At 43.6% G+C, this 17,469-nt stretch overlaps 1 protein-coding gene and 1 long non-coding RNA gene across 3 annotated transcripts in view; one reads left to right on the top strand and one right to left on the bottom strand.

Annotated features, from left to right (window-relative positions):
- The first annotated feature begins 3,267 nt into the window (after positions 1 to 3,267).
- On the top strand, positions 3,268 to 4,530 carry LOC122215107. The gene is made up of 3 exons (XR_006200242.1): positions 3,268 to 3,452; positions 3,720 to 3,786; positions 4,456 to 4,530. It is a non-coding gene; the product is annotated as an uncharacterized LOC122215107 (long non-coding RNA).
- Positions 4,531 to 7,736: 3,206 nt separating this feature from the next.
- Positions 7,737 to 17,469, bottom strand: part of THUMPD2 (THUMP domain containing 2) — a 35,422-nt gene continuing 25,689 nt past the window's right edge. For both annotated transcript variants that reach the window (XM_042933178.1, XM_042933179.1), the window contains 2 exons: positions 11,460 to 11,568; positions 7,737 to 8,495 (listed from right to left, as the gene is read on the bottom strand). In XM_042933178.1, coding sequence (XP_042789112.1) covers positions 8,171 to 8,495; positions 11,460 to 11,568 — 434 coding nt within the window. In that variant the 3' untranslated portion in view covers positions 7,737 to 8,170. The remainder of the gene's footprint in view (positions 8,496 to 11,459; positions 11,569 to 17,469) is intronic.

Here is a 17,469-nt window from a genome sequence, read left to right as displayed (position 1 = left end):
TTTTGAGAGAGAGAAAAGGAGAGAGAGAGAGAGAGAGAGAGGGAACTGGGGAGGGGCAGAAAGAAGGAGAGGATCCCAAGCAGGCTCCACACCAGAAGCACAGAACCCAACTTGGGGTTCAAGCCCATGAACCGTGAGATCAGACCTGAGCCGAAATCAAGAGTCAGATGCTTAACTGACTGAGCCACCCAGGTGCCCCACACTTGAGATTTCATAATGACCAGGATTTCTCTGTGAAGAGTTTACATCTCACCTAATTTTAGTCCAAAGGCTTTCTTGCACAGTGGTTTGAACAATCATATTTACCTTATATCTAAGTGAGTGGTTCCTCTTGAAAATCAATATATCTTGAATCCCTGATGAGACTTAGCTTCCTAGATTCTATAGGAAGTAGGTATCCCCCTGACAGCTGTCTATCTCTTGCATGGCTTTCTGAATGTCCCTTCACTGTCCTCAGATCCATGAGTATTTATCTGTTCCCCTCTAACAGGAGCCAGTGCAATGTAGTTCCAAGAAATATTAAGTGTTCTTATGTGCTATGCCCTGTGCCAAAGGGGAAAAAATACTACAGAATATTCCCAACTAGAAGATAATTTTCAAATTTTGGAAAATCCTCAAAAGGCTTTATTACCTTATGCATTTGATATTAAAGATGCTTTAGCAGAACCTGAAACCATGATTTAATTCTGTGAAATACACTAAGGTCATTAGAACCACTGCCTCCAATGATCTCCGCTGCTGTCATTCAAGTCAATGAAGAAACACATTTTTCTCTCTGTCATTTGCTGCCTCTTGGTTACACACACAAAGATGTCCACCCCCACATGTATTTTTTTTTTCTCCTCAAGATGAAAATAAGGCTTAGACACAGAATAAAAAAGACTGTATTTTTCAAAATCTTTAGGAGGCCAAAACATTATGAAAGTAATTTGGGGAGGGGCCGCAAAACAGAAAATCGAGACCTGGAAAATATGGCCACAGGGCAAACGCAAACCATACGGAAGCACTCCAGTGAGACTGGGACAGGCCGCGCCCGCACGACAGGAATGTGCTTAGTGACCGAGGTGTGTGGGACAGAGCTCCCCGCTGCCATCAACAGAGTCTACGTTAGGTGACTTAGAAGAAAAGGAGTTTATTTTAAAATATATTAAGGTGTTTAAGAGGGCCAGAAAACCTGTCCGGCTGGCTCTACAACTGGGAACACCATCCAAACTGTATGATGGGATTGTTACCGCTGACACCTCCGCTGAGCACCCACACCATGGCTTGCACCACCGATGTTGGGCCCTGAATGCTGCCCTCTGTCCCTGCTGACCCTTGGGACCAGATGCTTATTCTACCACCCTTCCAGAAAGTGGGCTCCATTTTGGTGCTTGCTTAGTAAGAGGTGATATGGTAACAGGCACCCCTCCCACTTTCACCCATTGGTCTCTGTCTTCTGATTTTGGGAGAAAGAGCACCATCTATTGGTCACTGGATCAGAGCACACACAGCATCCTGCAGGGAGGCATTGCCCCCTCTCAAGGAATAATCTCTGCCAGCACAGTAATGGAGCGTTCGGTAGGCTGTACCACCATGCCATGAGACCTTCTGTTTTAGGTGGTGGGGGACACGGTGAGAAATCCTCTGAGCATAGGCTTATCGTCTCCCTCCCATCGCTGTAACTGAACTCTGGTGAGAACATTTCTGCCCGGAAATAAACGATGCTGAAGAAGATAGTTTGGCTAAGTCCATGCGACGTGCTGCCGGCCTGGAGAATCTAAACCCCGAATGCATCGTTATTCCAGTGAGGACAAGTTATTGCCCTCTCCACAATGGAAGGGGTCTCCACTGTAATCTTCCTGCTGAGTGTGGTATTACAGCAAATCTCAGGGCTGGTCACTGCTCCTGAAAGTGAATCAGCAGTGGGCAGCAGACGCTTGGTGAGGAGAAGTCCTTGGTGGGCCACTGAACTCTCTCTATGCCTGAAACCACAGCTACTTTGTCCATGAAGCCGCTGAGCAAGGGTGGGTGGCCAGGGAAAAAGGGAAGGCACAGGACAGGCGATCTCCCACCTGTGTACTCAGAACCTCCTCCACGGTGGTAGCTTTTGTGGCCATTCCAGTGTGACACAAATATTCTCCCATAGACCGGGCCCAGCTCGGAGACATCCATCCTGTTCTTTTTTCCCAGACCTTCTTTCGTGATGCTGACCGTCCTTTCAACCTGGGAGTCACTACCACGACATGGTTAGCATCTGCCTCTCAGGCTCTCTCTCCTTTTCAGGAAAAGTGTACCAGGTGGACTGCTCCAAGTTCGGCTCCCTGAGAACATTTCCTTTCCCCATTGTCTCTCAGCCCCAGTGGGGCTGGAGAGCCCCCGCAGTTAAATTCCAGTAGGTTCCAGCAAAATTTGCAGGACCGTCCGCAAACCAGATGTGACTTTTTTCCTCTTTGGCGAACGGCTCGGTGTGGATTCCCCCACGGGAACACGGCGGTGAGGGAGGGGAGCGGCGCAGAAGTCAGGAGGCACATGGCAGGATAAGGCGCCGACTGTTCCTGTGGCTCATGAGGCCCATCAGCCATGGTGCTCGTATACACCCCTTCCATCTGATGCAAACGTGCTGGTGGGCTGGGCTCACCGAACTCTGGTGTGGCGGGTCAAATCACTCTCAGTTAGAGGCGCCTGGGTGGCTCCGTCGGGTAAGCGTCCGACTTTGGCTCGGGTCATGACCTCACGGTTCGTGAGTTCGAGGCCCCACGTTGGGCTCTCTGCTGTTGGCCCAGAGCCCGCTTCGGGTCCTCTGTCTCCTCTCTCTCTGCCCCTCCCCCACCCATGCTCTCTCACTCTCTCTCCCCCAAATCAAAATACACATTAAAAAAAAAAATTACTCTGAGTTCAACATGGGCAGTTTAGGTCCCAGGGTCACCTAGTGCCCCGTGGTCAAGCCCTCAGGGGCCAGCCAAGAGTTCTTTCTGAAAGGAGAATAATTACTTGCACGGGAGAGCTTGGCTTTGCTCCAAAAGCTAAGAGGCGACAGCTATGCTTCCCCTATTAGGACTTGCTGCAGGCTCTGCACAGCGGCCAGGTGGGTCACAGGCTTTCTGAGCACGGGGTCATAAGGACAAGTATGCAGAGCTGCTCGCAGGGGGCCTGGGCCAGCTGGAGAGCTCCCTCCCTTGTGCGAGGCTCCATTAAAAGTAAATGAGTCAGAGCAGCAAACCCGAGGGTGACATCGATTGCCTTCTGTTGCCAAGGAATTCCGCGAGGCCTCCGTGCTTCTTTGTCCTTAATGGCACGAATCGTTGCAGTTCCTACAAAGGAAGAACTATTGCTTTTGTTTGGCCATTTTGGCAGGAAGGGGGAGCCCCGGGAGGATGGCATCTTGGCCCTCCATTAACAGACGCCATGCTTACCCCCATGCTGTGGAAGCCATTGTGGGGTTGCTGCATTTGCTGAGGGCACCGTTCCAGGTACAGAGGCAGGATCTGAGGAAATTACCACATAATTTCTCACTGGGAAAACTGAAGCAGGCAGAAGAGAACTTCCACAGCCCTACCACCGCCACATCCGCCCCCCTCCCAGCATCTGCTCCCACTTACAGTCTGTTCTACAATGCGTGCTTCTGTAATAGGCATTAACTCAAATATTATTGCTAGGTGGGGGATGATGTCACTATAATGGGGAAATTGGGTCGGTTCCTAATTGATGTTTCCCCCATTAATATTTTGTGCCATCAGATAAGAGCAGCTGAATGTGGAGACACCAGTGGAATGAGCTGAATGAGCAAACTGCCGAAGAAATCAGGTACTTTACGTGAGCCCTTTTCACTGCATCTTCTTATTGGGGCCGTTGGGCTACAGGTTCCGTCTTGGAAGTGCTTACTGTGTACATATCTGCTTCTACCCTTCCTTCTGCCAAATTCTATCAAGCTGCCTTTGCCTTCTTCTTGGAAAGGCGAAATCCTTTATTTACTGATGTACAGTTGACCCTTGAACAACAGGGGTTCGAACAGCAGGGGTCCACTTTTACGTGACGGCAAAAGCCACAAGGCATTTATTTACAACTGCCCACCTTGGTCTCCTTGGGAGCAAATCAAAAGCGAAGAGTACAGAGGTCATGGCTGCTGCCCTCTGAGTATTTGGTGAGGCCATCGAGGCCATCGGCAGACCCCAGGGGCCCAGGACCAGGCAAGGCTGCCGTCCCCCGTGTGCTGACAGGGTGGCTGGGCAAAGGGCCCCGGCTGGTGGGCAGGAGGCTGGGCTGAAGCAGAAGACCATTCCCGGAAGGCGGGGAGAATGCTGCAGGAGCTTAGCCTGGGAAGTCTCGCCTTGGTCCTCCTGGCTCCTGGCTCCAGGACTGGGGCCTCTGCTGGGCCAGGTGCAGACCCCTCCCTGCGGGACGGTCACAGGGTGGAGGACACCTGCAGGGAGACGGGGCAGCTGTACCGTACTTGGCCAATGTCGCTACCCACAGGTCTGCCCTCTGGCTGCTGCTGCTGAGCCAAGGCCACCAGGCTTCGACCCTCTGCTGCCACTGCACTTGACCTGCTCACCCAACCAGCCTATACTTTTGTTTTCAATAAACACACCTACAGTGCTGCAAATGCGTTTTCTCTTATGACTTTCTGAATAACGTTTCTTCTCTCTAGCTTACATTCATATACGAATCCAGTGTAAAATGCACACCAAAAAAATATATGGTAATCAGTTATTTATGTTTTCGGTAAGGCTTCAGTTCAACAGTAGACTATTAGTAGTTAAGTTGTGGAGGACTTGGAAGAAATTATATGTGGATTTTTGACTGGGTGTGGGTCAGGGCCCCCTAACCCCTGTGTTGTTCAAGGGTCAACTTTATTAGGAATGCAACATGTTCTTTTAAACTATGTTAATTGGTGTTTTTGTTGGTATGCAATTTCCAAAGTCGGACAGGTTTGAAATGGTCTGCCCCATATTTCTTCCGTGAATTCTGTTATTTTTAGTGCATGAATTTGAGAATAAGAAATTTTCAGGAGCACATTTATCACGTTATTGCAGAAATGCCTGTGTGCCGCCTTCCCACTCGTAACCATGGAGAAATTATTCATGCTCTTATCGAACGCTAATTCCCCCATGTGTGGAATGTATTTCAACCCCCTTTTCAAGGACACTGCTCCAGCATTTATCCTTTTCCTACCTCATGAATTTTTTGCCTTTCTCGGAGCAGTTTCTTCAATATGAAAAACATGTTGCTGCTTCTCCCATCTTAAAAAGAAAAAAAAAAAAAAAGTCTTGATTCCACATCCCTAACCCACCTACTAACTCCATTCTTCGCTCCCTTTTCAGCAAACTAGTTGCAAGAGTTGTTTGTACTCATTACCTTCAGCTCTTCCCCTATTTTCTCTTAATTCCAACCCAGGGTGACTTTGCTCCTTCCACACTCCACCAAAACTCCCATTGCTAAATCCAAGGGTCGATTTCCAGTATCTTATCTAGCAGTACTTAATAGGTCACTTCCTCCTCCAGACCCTTTGCTCATTTGCCTTCCAGGCAACCACTCCTTTTCCTCCTGCCTCACTGGTTATTCCTTGTCAGTCTCCCTTGCAGACCCCTTCCCTTCTCCTGACCTCTTAGTGTTGGAGGAAACCCTGTTCTTCCTTCTCCTCCATTTAGTCCTTCAGCGATCCCATCCAGTTTCATGGCACCAATATGCTGAAAATCCCCAAATTTATATCTCCAGGGCAGAACTTTAAGAACTTTGGACTCTTGTATTCAATTGCCTACTCAACACCCCCACTGGGATATTTAATGCGCATCTCAAAAGTCAGCAAGTCTAAAAATGAGCTTCTGCCTTCTCACACCCAACCTGCCCCCTCTGCAGCCTTTCCCCATCAGTTGATGGAAACTGCACTGTTCAGGTTGCTTGGCCAAATATCTTAGAGCCACTCCTGTCTCCTCTCCACCTATCACACCACACATCAAACACATCCGCAGATCCTGCTGGTTTAAGAACCAAAATAGGGGCGCCTGGGTGGCGCAGTCGGTTAAGCGTCCGACTTCAGCCAGGTCACGATCTCGCGGTCCGTGAGTTCGAGCCCCGCGTCAGGCTCTGGGCTGATGGCTCGGAGCCTGGAGCCTGTTTCCGATTCTGTGTCTCCCTCTCTCTCTGCCCCTCCCCCGTTCATGCTCTGTCTCTCTCTGTCCCAAAAATAAAAAAAAACAAAAAAAAAAAAACAAAAAAACAAAAAAACGTTAAGAACCAAAATATATTCAGTATCTAGCTGCCTCTTACCGCGTCTACTGCCACTGCCCTGGGGCAAGTGACCATTTTCTCTTGTCTGGATTATTGCAAAAAACTCCCAATGGGTCTACTTTCACCTTTGCCTGTCCACAATACAGTTGTCACAGTGATTCTGTAAAATGTAGGTTAGATTTCTACTTGTTCAAACCCCTCCAATAGTTTTAAGTCAAAGTCAGTCCTCCTAGAAGCCTTTAAGACCCCCTTTGGTCTAACCAGCCACCACCACCTGCCACTCACGTATCTCCAACCTCTCCTTCTCCCCCTCATTCACTCTGCTCGGGCTAAATTTCCTCTCTGCCGCTCCTCAAATACATCAGGCAGGCTCTTGTTTTACGGCCTTTGCAACTGGCTGTTCCATGTGCCTGGTACACTCTTCCACGTCCTTCAAGTATTTGCTCAACTCCCATATTCTCAACGAGGCTTGATCTATTTAAAAATGGAAGGCACTTCTATCCCCATCCTCCTGTGTTTCCCAAACCTTTGCTCTACTTTCATTCCCCCAAACCCACACATATCACCTTCTAAGCCATCAAATAAATTATTCATTATGTCTACTGTTTCTTACCTGTCTCCCCTACTAGAGTGTTGTCCTCTGAGGGCAAGTATCTCTGGTTGACAGATGTGAACAATGCCTTGGCAGATAATAGCTGTGCAATAAATATTTGTTGTATGAGTATGTGATAGGCTAGGTCCTGCTGGGGTTACTGTGAATTGCTTTCAGATCAGTAAGGTAGTAACTAAGTAAATTTCATTTATCACAGGTGCTCCACTAGCCCCAGACTGATTGGTGGGCCTAGCTTGATACTGGGCCAAGGTTACATGCCACACCCTAGCTGGAAAATAAGTTTTCTGCTTCTGCTTTGGAGAGGTGGGATTCACAAGGTGAGAAATTGCCTAAACATGGAAAGGTTGTTCACACAGTACTAAAGCAGCCAAGAACCCAAGTCACTACTTTATTGAAAAAAAAAAAAAAAATGAAAACCATATTTGCATCAACTTTCTATTAAGAAGATTTTCTTCTCAAGTTGTAAACACAAGGAATGCATTTCATTTAAATAAGAGAGAGGTGACATTTAAAAACATTTATTAATGTTTTTAGAAAAAGAGCAAACTTTATTTTCTATCATGTTGGAGGATACTGGCTGGATTCTTATTGCTATTATTCCCATTAATGTTTTACATTATAAAATGGGACATATAAAAGGGACATATGGGACATATAAAAGGTATTGCAAATAAAAATTATTTTCATTCCAATGGAGAAGAAAATTATCGGCTTAAAAATCAAGTTTAATATCAAAAGAAGTAACACATCAAAGTTTCCACATTTAAAAAACTTTGATAGTTGGGGGCGCCTGAGTGGCTCAGGCAGTTAGGCATCCGACTTCGGCTCAGGTCATGATCTCACAGTTGGTGAGTGCCCCGCATCGGGCTCCGTGCTGTCAGCTCAGAGCCTGGAGCCTGCTTTGGATTCTGTGTCTCCCTCGCTCTCTGTCCCTCAAAAATAAATAGAAATGTTAAAAAAAAAATTTTTTTTAAAAACTCTGATAGTTAAAATATCATCAACCTTGTGATGAGTGCAATATACTTTATGTGAACCTCTGAAAATTTGTGTTCCGAGTTGCAGCTCCTTCTCAGAAACTGCAGGCGGGGCACAACTCCTCACATTCCAACAGAATTCAAAGTTTGAGAGTTCTTTAGTAGGAATATTCATTCACTGGTCTTTGGCAACTTTCAGCTCTTTCCAGGATGAAGCTGGAACTCGTCCAGCAGCCATGCCTCCTGACCCCAGGGGAGTCTGCTTCCCTGGAACTCTGTGGCCCCATCAAGATCCTATGACAACTACCTTCGCGGCTGTACGGCTGGCTGACACTGCGGCAAGGACTCGAACCGGCTTGCAGTAGCGAGGCTGCTAGAGTCCCAAAGAGTGCAACTTCCTATATTTGCATATGAATGCATCTGTTCTCCCAAGGCTAACTTTGTGGCATTCCACTGGCACTAAAGAGCCAAAGGGTGGTGTTTTGTCTAAGCACTCCTGGCTACTGGCTTCGAATGAAGATGACACTGTCTCTGATGTGCCAGTTTTTCCTCCAGGCTTCAAGCACTTTTTGATTGAAGGTTCACCTGTGTGGCTGTCCTTGGAATTCAAAGGGATGCTGCTCTGTTCGCCATCTTTAAGGCGCCTGTGGTGCTCTTCGCTAAGCAACAATACAATGGCTCCGCCAACGTGAAGCACCCTGTGACAAAAAAAAATGGTAATTGGTATGAGTACTTCTTTCTTTTTAGACAACAAACAATCCCACTTTATTTAAAATATTTGGGGTTTTTAATTTGAAATTTAATTTTATCTATTTAAACACAAGGATTTTGATAATTAGGTAGTATCTTCCATAATGCATATTCATTATAGTAATTATGGAATCATGAGCACAAATCTGCTTTAATTATCTATTTTTACTCTACTTAAAAGGCAAGCCTCAAAGTAATTCATAGTCACATTCTAATAAGTGATTGTACAAAGGAAAAGGCGGATGAAAGAATCCTATAGAATCAGCATACACTAGGCTGATGGCAGAAGAAAAGCACCAGAAAGAGTGAGGACGTGGACAAAGGAATGACAACGGGGAAGCTCAGAAAGGGAAAAGGGGAGGCCTCGGAATGTCAGCCTGTTGAGGAGAATTGCTCAATCACTTGACCAAATTCTGCAGAGCACTTCTGTGTGGAAAAAGTGATGCCCAACCACAGTCCTCGGAGTTGCTAAAGAGATTACTGAAAGCGGGAGAGAGGCGAGTGGAGAGTTACAGAGGCTGGCGATGCCACCCTCCAGGCAAGTACGAGGTCCCCTGGGAACACATGAGCTGGGTCCCAAACGTGCACCATGAGTTAAGGACAAGCGGGACCAAGTCAGGCCAAGTGACAGAGAGGGGCTGGAGCGAGGCAGGGAGCTGGAGGCAGAAAAGCAGCAGAAAGGAAGAAGTGAGGAGGAGGAGGCACTGAAAGAAATTCAGCGTGAGGGTGAATCAGAGGGGTGGGAGGAGGAGGGAGGAAAAGAGGGCTGTCTGGAATATGCTGAGGGACCTCAGGGACAGGCCAACGTGAGCTCCAATCCACAGTTGGATATACAGCCTGGAGGCGAAGAGACCAGGGCTCCAGGTAGAGATTTCGGAGCTGTCAATAGCACACGGTAGATATAGCTGTGATGGTGAATGACATCACCTGGGGAGGCAGGTTAGCGTGAGAAGAGAAAAAGGGCCCAGGAACAGAGGTTTCACAGTTAAGGAAGGAGAGAGGAGGGACGGGCCATGGAACAAAATCCCGGGAGAAAGTCTGGACAACAGTGATGGCATGGAAGCGAAAGGTGCACACTTTCAGGACAGGAATGGTCTCCACAGTGTCTAATGCTACAGGACGAACAGGTGACTAGGATTACAAGAGGTCCTCAGTGAACCTGGGGACAGCAATCCTAGTTGAGGACACGAGAAAATGCTGGTCTGCCAGAATCGAAGGGGGACTGGAAGGTGAGGAAGCAGAGATGTCAAGTGTAGACTCTTCTTTCAGTAAGTTTGGTTGTATAGGTACGGAGACAAGGTGACAGCTAGAGGGTCAAGAGTTAAAGGGAATCTCCCCCACACCCAACAAAGATATCAGGAGCTTAAGTAGCTTTCCCTCATCTAAAAAATCAGTGAATCAAGACAAGTTTGTCTCCGAACTCCACTATATCAGGCTCCACTGCCTATATAAAACCTCCAACTATAAAAAGTGAAAAATCAAACCATAAAGGCTGTGGGCAGGTGTCAAGGAAGCGCGGTCATAGGAGTTCCTTATGTTCAAATACATACACTTTTCAACTGATCCTACCGAGGCATTGAAATTATGGGGGGAATCTTGAATATCTTCTGGGAAGTTTCAGGTTAAATATAAGTCACTGCTCACACATATTAGTATTTCACTATGAGTTGGCTTAATAGTGTGGCTGGTGAATTACCTACTGGGCACAAAGGCTGTGGGTATTAACACAGGCTGCAGGACAGAATCACCTTGGGAGTTGTTAAGAAATACACCCACGTTCTACTCTAGACCCATTAAACTGGAGGGGTGGAGAATGAGCATCACTGTTTTTCAAAAGCCCCTGAAATGATTTTAATATGAAGTCAGGGTTGCAAAATCTGCTTGAGGGGAAGGTGTTATCAGGCAGAAGGGAGTGCAGGCCTGAATTATAGGTGGTGCCCAGAAAGAGATCTCAGGTTAGGTAACTGTGTGACAGGGGAAGTTGCTTAGAAATAAGATAATCCAAAAAAAGTGTGGAGCATCCAGTTCACAAGATGGAGGTGAGACGGTTCTTAGTTGGACTTAGACTTCATGTCAAGTCTTCATATAAAGTTAAGTCTTTAATTTTCCCTACAGAATGTCAGCCTTGACACTGAATTTTCTCCATCCAAAACCCATGGCTCATTTTTTCTATCGGTGGCATTATTTATATACAGGTTCTTGACCATTTACGTTGTCTTGCTCTATCAAATGTCCAACTGAGACAATTTAATGAACTGACTTCTTGGTCATATCTATTTATTCCTCCATGTGTTCTAGGTTCTCTCCTTTATCAGCTTAAATGATCAGAAAAATATATATTCAGGCTTCACTGTTTGAACTTCTCAAAGAAATACTTTCCCTGAATTATATTCCCTGAGGCCAACCTTAGACACCCTGACATGAATAACACCTCTAAATTTTCATTTTACAATCAGCAGTGTTGTAGCCTCTCTAGGATACTGAATGCTCCTTATGTGAATTTTGTTGTGGGGCTTAGTAGCTGTGATCTTGAGAAAGTTCATCTTTCCGGGTCCAGTTTCTCATCTGTAAAATGTGGCCGATTAACACATTAGGAGGCAGGGTTTTGGTGAGGTTTATAATATGTAAATTACCTACCTCAGTGATTAAAATATAGGTCACTAATCCAGATACTCAAATTTTAGCCAATAATGAAAACTCAGTACCTTTCTTGGAAAAAAACGTAATATAGTGTAAGATGATACGGAATAACTATTTCAATGATAACCCTCTGATTTGAAACCTTAGAAAATTTAAGTATAAAAACTCTGGGAAGTTACTAAAATGCAATCAAATCTTAGCTGAAGAACTAGGATATATTTCAGTTAAATGACCAATAACTCAAAAATCATGAAAATAAACTCAAAACTTACCTCTCCATTTCTTGTAGAATGCTTTTGATGTCTTCCCCTAACTTAAACTTTTTCCCAAATGGAATGTCAGAAATAATAATATCGACACTCTCTGAAGGCAATGGCAAGTCTGAAACACAAAAACCAGAGAAACCCATTACATTAAGTTCAAATATTTACAACCTAACTATGAGAAAACTGAAGTATGGAGAATTATTTTTGCATATTAAGTACAATTTAGGGTTGCTAACATTGTCTCCAAGAAATTATAAGTTCCTGAAAGGCTTTTCAACTAAAAAATAAATGATAAAGTTATTAGATTCTGTTCTTTGAAAATTGGTTTTTCTGTTATGATAAAATATGACATAAGTTAAGCAAAATCTTAATCAGAAAATTGAATTCTCTAAACATATTACATGAATACAAAGTTGCCAGACCCAAGAAGAAACACATTAAATTGTCTAGAAAAAACTTTTACAAATTATATGCTCTTTCATTTCCTTCTTCATACTTACATATAAAATTTTGCATGTGTATATCTATGTGTTTTTAAAAGGGAGATGATCTTAGCTTTCACTGAAATTTTAAAGGAGACCCAAAGGTTAAGAACATTGACATAAATCCTAAGGCTAGAGAAAAGGCTAAAAAACGAATCAACAAAATGAACATCATTACTAAACAAAATTAAATGTAGTATTTGATTACTGAATCTGAATTTTTTTCTCATCTTTACATTTCTCAGAAATTAGCTTCCCAGAAGGTCATACACATAATCTTAACTTCCACACTTTCTGAGTGTACTTTTCACTTTCTACTTATTTTACTTCCCACCCATCATGTAAATTAGTTGTATATTCATAAGGTAGATGTCCCAATTTTCGTTTTTTGAATAGCATTTAACTCTGTAAGAACAGAATACAATTTAAATAACCTCTGCTCTTCTAAATACCACATACATTTTTGTTGGCTGGAAATTTGAAAACAAAACAAAAAATCCCATTATCGGGGAAAGTCTAAGGAACACTTGAAGATCTTTCCTAGTTCTAAGCCTTACTTGAGATTAGTAGAAAAAAATAATAGGTTGTCAGAAAAAAAGGCTCAGGATAATATTCTTTTAAAGCTAGACATGAATTCTTTTTTTTTTCCAGGTCACATTTTAGCTTCATGCACTTAGTTTTAGGATGTTGCTACAGGACACGTACATTTAAATACCGTTTCTATACTTTATGCAGGGCTACTCAAGGTAAATGTACCGTGAAGGCAATCATGGTTATCAGATGTTTTATACCGGAGAAACCATGCAGTAGTTGACTCTAGAGTTTGAGTCCACATCTTTCTTTTGCATTCATACACACACACACACACACACACACACACACACACAAGCTGCCCAGTTTGGTCAGGTTTGGTAACATTTTTTTTTTCTTGTCAGTCTCTATTTTTATTTGCAACTTTCCTACTCTGTATTATATAATTTGCTAAACTGCTTTAAATAATTTTAGAAGTTGAAGGAATAAACTTAAATGGAATAATTTTTTTTTTCAAAAAGTTCTAGAACTAAGCAATGCTATCTTACAACAGAGCATGAAACAAGTTTTTGCTGATGTGTCTGAGAGCGCGGGCAGGCCCTGCTATTAGACGGCTTGCATCTGGCTCTGCCACTAACCAGCAGTGGGACTTCGGGAAATGACTGCTTTAGTTTCCTCGTCTGTAAAGTGAGGTAAGGGTACCTATCTCAGGGTCCTAACAAGTGAGGTCACTTATGGAAAGCACTCAGGACAGTGCCTGGCACCCAGTGAGCACTCGATGACTGTGGTGATTATGTACAATGTCCTCTCTGGGTGTACAGGCAGATGACGGCCAGGTGGAGACCGGCAGGCCAGAATCCTTCAAAGCAGCTCTGCAGAATCCTTTTCACGGCTCCTCAAATGCCCAGCAGGGCCACCGCTTCCAGGTGGGCCTCTTTCCTGCTCTTCCTCCAGCAGCGGTTCTCAAGGCTGCAGCCATCCCTCCTGTGCAGCATCCCCAGGAGACACCGGCAGCATCAGAATCTCCTGGGAACCATAAGTGCAAAGTCTCGCTCCCTTCATCCCAAACCTACTATGTAGTGCATATCAGAACTGACCGGAGGGTTGGTAGAACACAGACCGTTGGCCCTACCTCCTGAGTTTCTGATGAGGAAACTCCTGAAATCATGAACACCTGATCCATAATTTTCAACACATTAAATCTTTTCAATTATTAAATGCCTTGAACGGCCTGTGAACAAAGAGTTTGCTTGTAGCTAAGGAGATAAGATTCTGAAATAGAAACATAGCTCAAAACAAATATATAAAACTCATCCCTTTTGTACGACTCTGCAGGATGACTCAAGAACATGAAAAAAATGTAATATACTGGTGTATCTTGAACAAAAGAACTGCTCTATTTCTCCCTCTTGCCAGAAGAAAAATGGGTAAGAACTGCTTAAAACTCAGAATTATGGCTCTAATATATTTTCTTCCAATAGGTTTTAAGAGCCTTCAGGATATCTTTTTGTGCATTCATTTATTTTAAAGTTTATTTATTTATTTGTTTTGAGAAAGACAAAGACAGTGTGAATGGGAGAGGGGCTAAAAGAGAGGGAGAGAGAGAATCCCAAGCAGGCTATACACAGCCAGTGCAAAGCCTTATGTGGAGCCCGACATGAGGCCTGAACTCATGAGACCATGAGATTGTGACCTGAGCCGAAACCAAGAGCTGGATGCTTAACCGACTGAGCCACCCAGGTGCCCCTATTTATTTATCTTTAAATGTTTATTTTGAGAGACAGCAAACGTGCACAGAGAAGGGGCAGAGAGAGAGGCAGGGAGACAGAGGATCCAAAGCAGGCTCTGCGCTGACAGCAGAGAGCCCGATCCGAGCCAAAGTCGGATGCTTAACCAACTGAGCCACCCAGGTACCCCTATGGAAGCATCTTTTCGAAGCATCTGATAACCCTGAAACAAAACTGGCAACGTTTAACTGTCTGCAAAGGTCTTCTACTAATGGAACCAACAAATTAATAGCTATAGCTTCATTTTGTTTATGTACATAAGAATACTTGGTATTGAAGATGAGCAAAATTAATTTAGAATAGTCATTTGATCTAAATGAAAAGTCATGCTTTACAGAGTGATAGTTAAATGCGTTTTCTTTAGCTGCATTTGATAAATGGCTGTCTTTGGGCTCTGTCCCCTTAAAATACCTGCAGTGTTTTGAAATAAATGCTACACACTTCTATACACAGATCTATTTCATTTGGTCAGTGATACCACCATGGCCCTCCCAGCGGATGATAAATGTCAACAAACATTTTACTTAAGATATGTGTTCATCAGCTTTCTTACAAAATGGCAACTCTGTATTCACTTTTTCATTAGATGTATGCTTTTAAGAACTTATTAATGCTGAAAAAGTTTGTTTCAGAATACAAGTGTTGCCAAACAATAAGAAAGGATACCATACAATAAACTGTAAGGCCACTGTACCAAAGAAAACTCTCAATATGGTAGGCTTCTTATCCCCTATTTCCACATACTTTACATACACCTAACCCATCACTTCCCACATTTCCTTCTGATTTCCCAAACACGGAGCCTGGCAGCCTCATGAATCTTGCAAAATTCGGCACAGGTCACAAGACATGTGGATGGAACACCAGGGCCCAGGCCAGCAAGGGCAGGATAGGAATTAGAGAAAAACACACTGATACGAAAGAAAATGCAGCCACTACATTACGGGCAGCTTGTGGGTGTACTGAAAAAGCACGCCTTATTCCTACAAGGGTGGAAATGAATAACACCTAAGAACAAAGCACAGTTGTTGGCAATAAGCTTGTTATAAATTCTCACTGAAGTAATGTGTGACAGGCTATAGAATGTCTAATTGAAAGGAGTGAAAACATTCCTTTTCTCACCTGTCAACAATTTTGTCATTTTAATTAATTTATATATGTGTTTCTTTTGCTCAAATTTGTATATATTACAGCTCTCCATCTTATCCTAGGAATGTATATGTATCTGTAGATTAACAGAAAACAAAGCCTAGCCAATGACTAATTAGTTCCTAAGATAGCCTGTAACATAATACTCATTTGGTTCCAAATTTTCTTAAGTAAAACTTAGGAATAAACACATGCAATTCCTGCATATTAAAGGATCATCTCTTTTTATACTAGTAGAAAGTTGTAAGGTGAAAGTTACTAAAAAGGTAGAAAAGATATAGTCATTAAAGCTCACAAAGAGAACAAAGATGGTGATTCTGCAGAAACAAATCACAACGGGAATATTACTAACTTCCCAGACATCTCCATGTTTACAGAGGTCCTTAATCATGCTGCGTGTTAGGCAATGTGCTCTGTGTGCTTATGTGATAAATCCTCAGCACAGGCTCTATGAAGCAGGGATTACCTTCAGACTCTAGATGATAAAATACAGAGGTCCAGGGTATTGCTGAAGGCCACAGAGTAATGAAACGATGGTGGAGCCAGGATTTATACTTGGTCTGTTTGATTCTGAAGTCTTTACATGCTCTTACTTACTATAGTAAAAAGATGTGAAATCCTCACACCTGTGAATGTCGAGCAATTCATGGGTCTCCCCCCTCTAAGTTGTGTTTATGATTAAAGCTTTGAAACGTAAAACCAAATGAGCGAAGAAAAATAAACACTTGGATCCAGCTACAATTCCACCTCTCAAGCAGAGAGATGTGTCATGAAGGGCGAATTATTAGTTCATATCGGCCCCTTTGCACACAAGATATATATGGTTCCCTCTAGACTGAAATTTAACATTAAAAGGTTAGGATGATGAAACAATTTAAAATAGATGGTTTATTCTTTCCTCCAGAGTGTTACCCTGAAAACAATTAATTTGCAAAAGAAAAATCTACAAATGACGTAATGTGAAAAATGTTTTATCTCACTAGTAATTAAGGAAAAGTAAGTCTGAAAAATGTATCAAATTTGCAGTTTAAAAAAACTGCAATAAAATGATAATATCTCGTCTTGACAATGGTTTAGGGAAACGTGCACTTACAGCAGCAGCTGGCGTGGAGAAACCACGCCCGACTTCTATTCCCAAGTGCTTTCCCTTCTCTATTTATCCTCATTCCCGAGGTGATCTCCTGGATTTAAACGTTATCTATGCTGCTGATGCCTCACCTCTCCCCTAAACTCCAGATCTGGGGGTGGGGCTACTAACCTGACATCTTTTCCACTAGGTGCCTACTGATCACGTGGAATTTAACAGGTTCCAAAACTCCAACTGGTTCCCCAGCAGTTTGCCCCAACTCCGAGGGTGGCCACCCCACCCTCCAGCTGCTTAGGTCGTCACTCTTGTTCTTTCACATGCCACATTCAATCCAACAACACATCCTGCTCACTTCACCTTCAAAAATTATGTACCTGACCTCTTCTCAACACCCCCACGAATAGCACTTTGGGCCAAACCACCATCATTTCTTACCAGATTATCACACTAGCCTGTACTTAGTTTCTTTGTTTCCTGTTTCCATCCTGTACTTAGTTTCTTTGTTTCCCGTTTTCCATCCTCCCTGCTGTAGTCTATTCTTGACATGGCAGTTAGACTGATCCTTCCAAAAACTACAATTTATTTGACTCCTTGGTGCCATAGAGAACGTTGTTTTTAACACTTTTATTATTATTATTTTTAAGACAACTGTGCCTTTTGCTTGTTTTTAAAGTGAAATCTTGTGGGAAAAGCCCCCCACATGAAAACAGATAAAAATGGAGTTGTGGCGGAGGTCAGACGGACAGCTCAGTACTTCCTTCCCAACGCGCCCGAGGCTCAGGAGATAGTAAAGGCTTTGAAAAACCACCGCGCTGCAACAGCTGATGAAGCCAGTCCAGTCCTCTTGCAAGTAGCCCCCTCCCCCAAATAGCTTTCTGAAAGAAATTAGAGTTTATGAAAGCTGATTTCGGCCTCATCACCCCTTAGTTTCCTCTGGAAACCTGCGTCTTATCCCATTAAAAACCTCGACAGAAAGGTTG

This window comes from Panthera leo, chromosome A3 (genome assembly GCF_018350215.1).
Source record: "Panthera leo isolate Ple1 chromosome A3, P.leo_Ple1_pat1.1, whole genome shotgun sequence".
Classification (NCBI taxonomy): domain Eukaryota; kingdom Metazoa; phylum Chordata; class Mammalia; order Carnivora; family Felidae; genus Panthera; species Panthera leo.
Note: the sequence above shows the minus strand (reverse complement) of the source record. Positions and strands in the feature narration are given on the sequence as shown.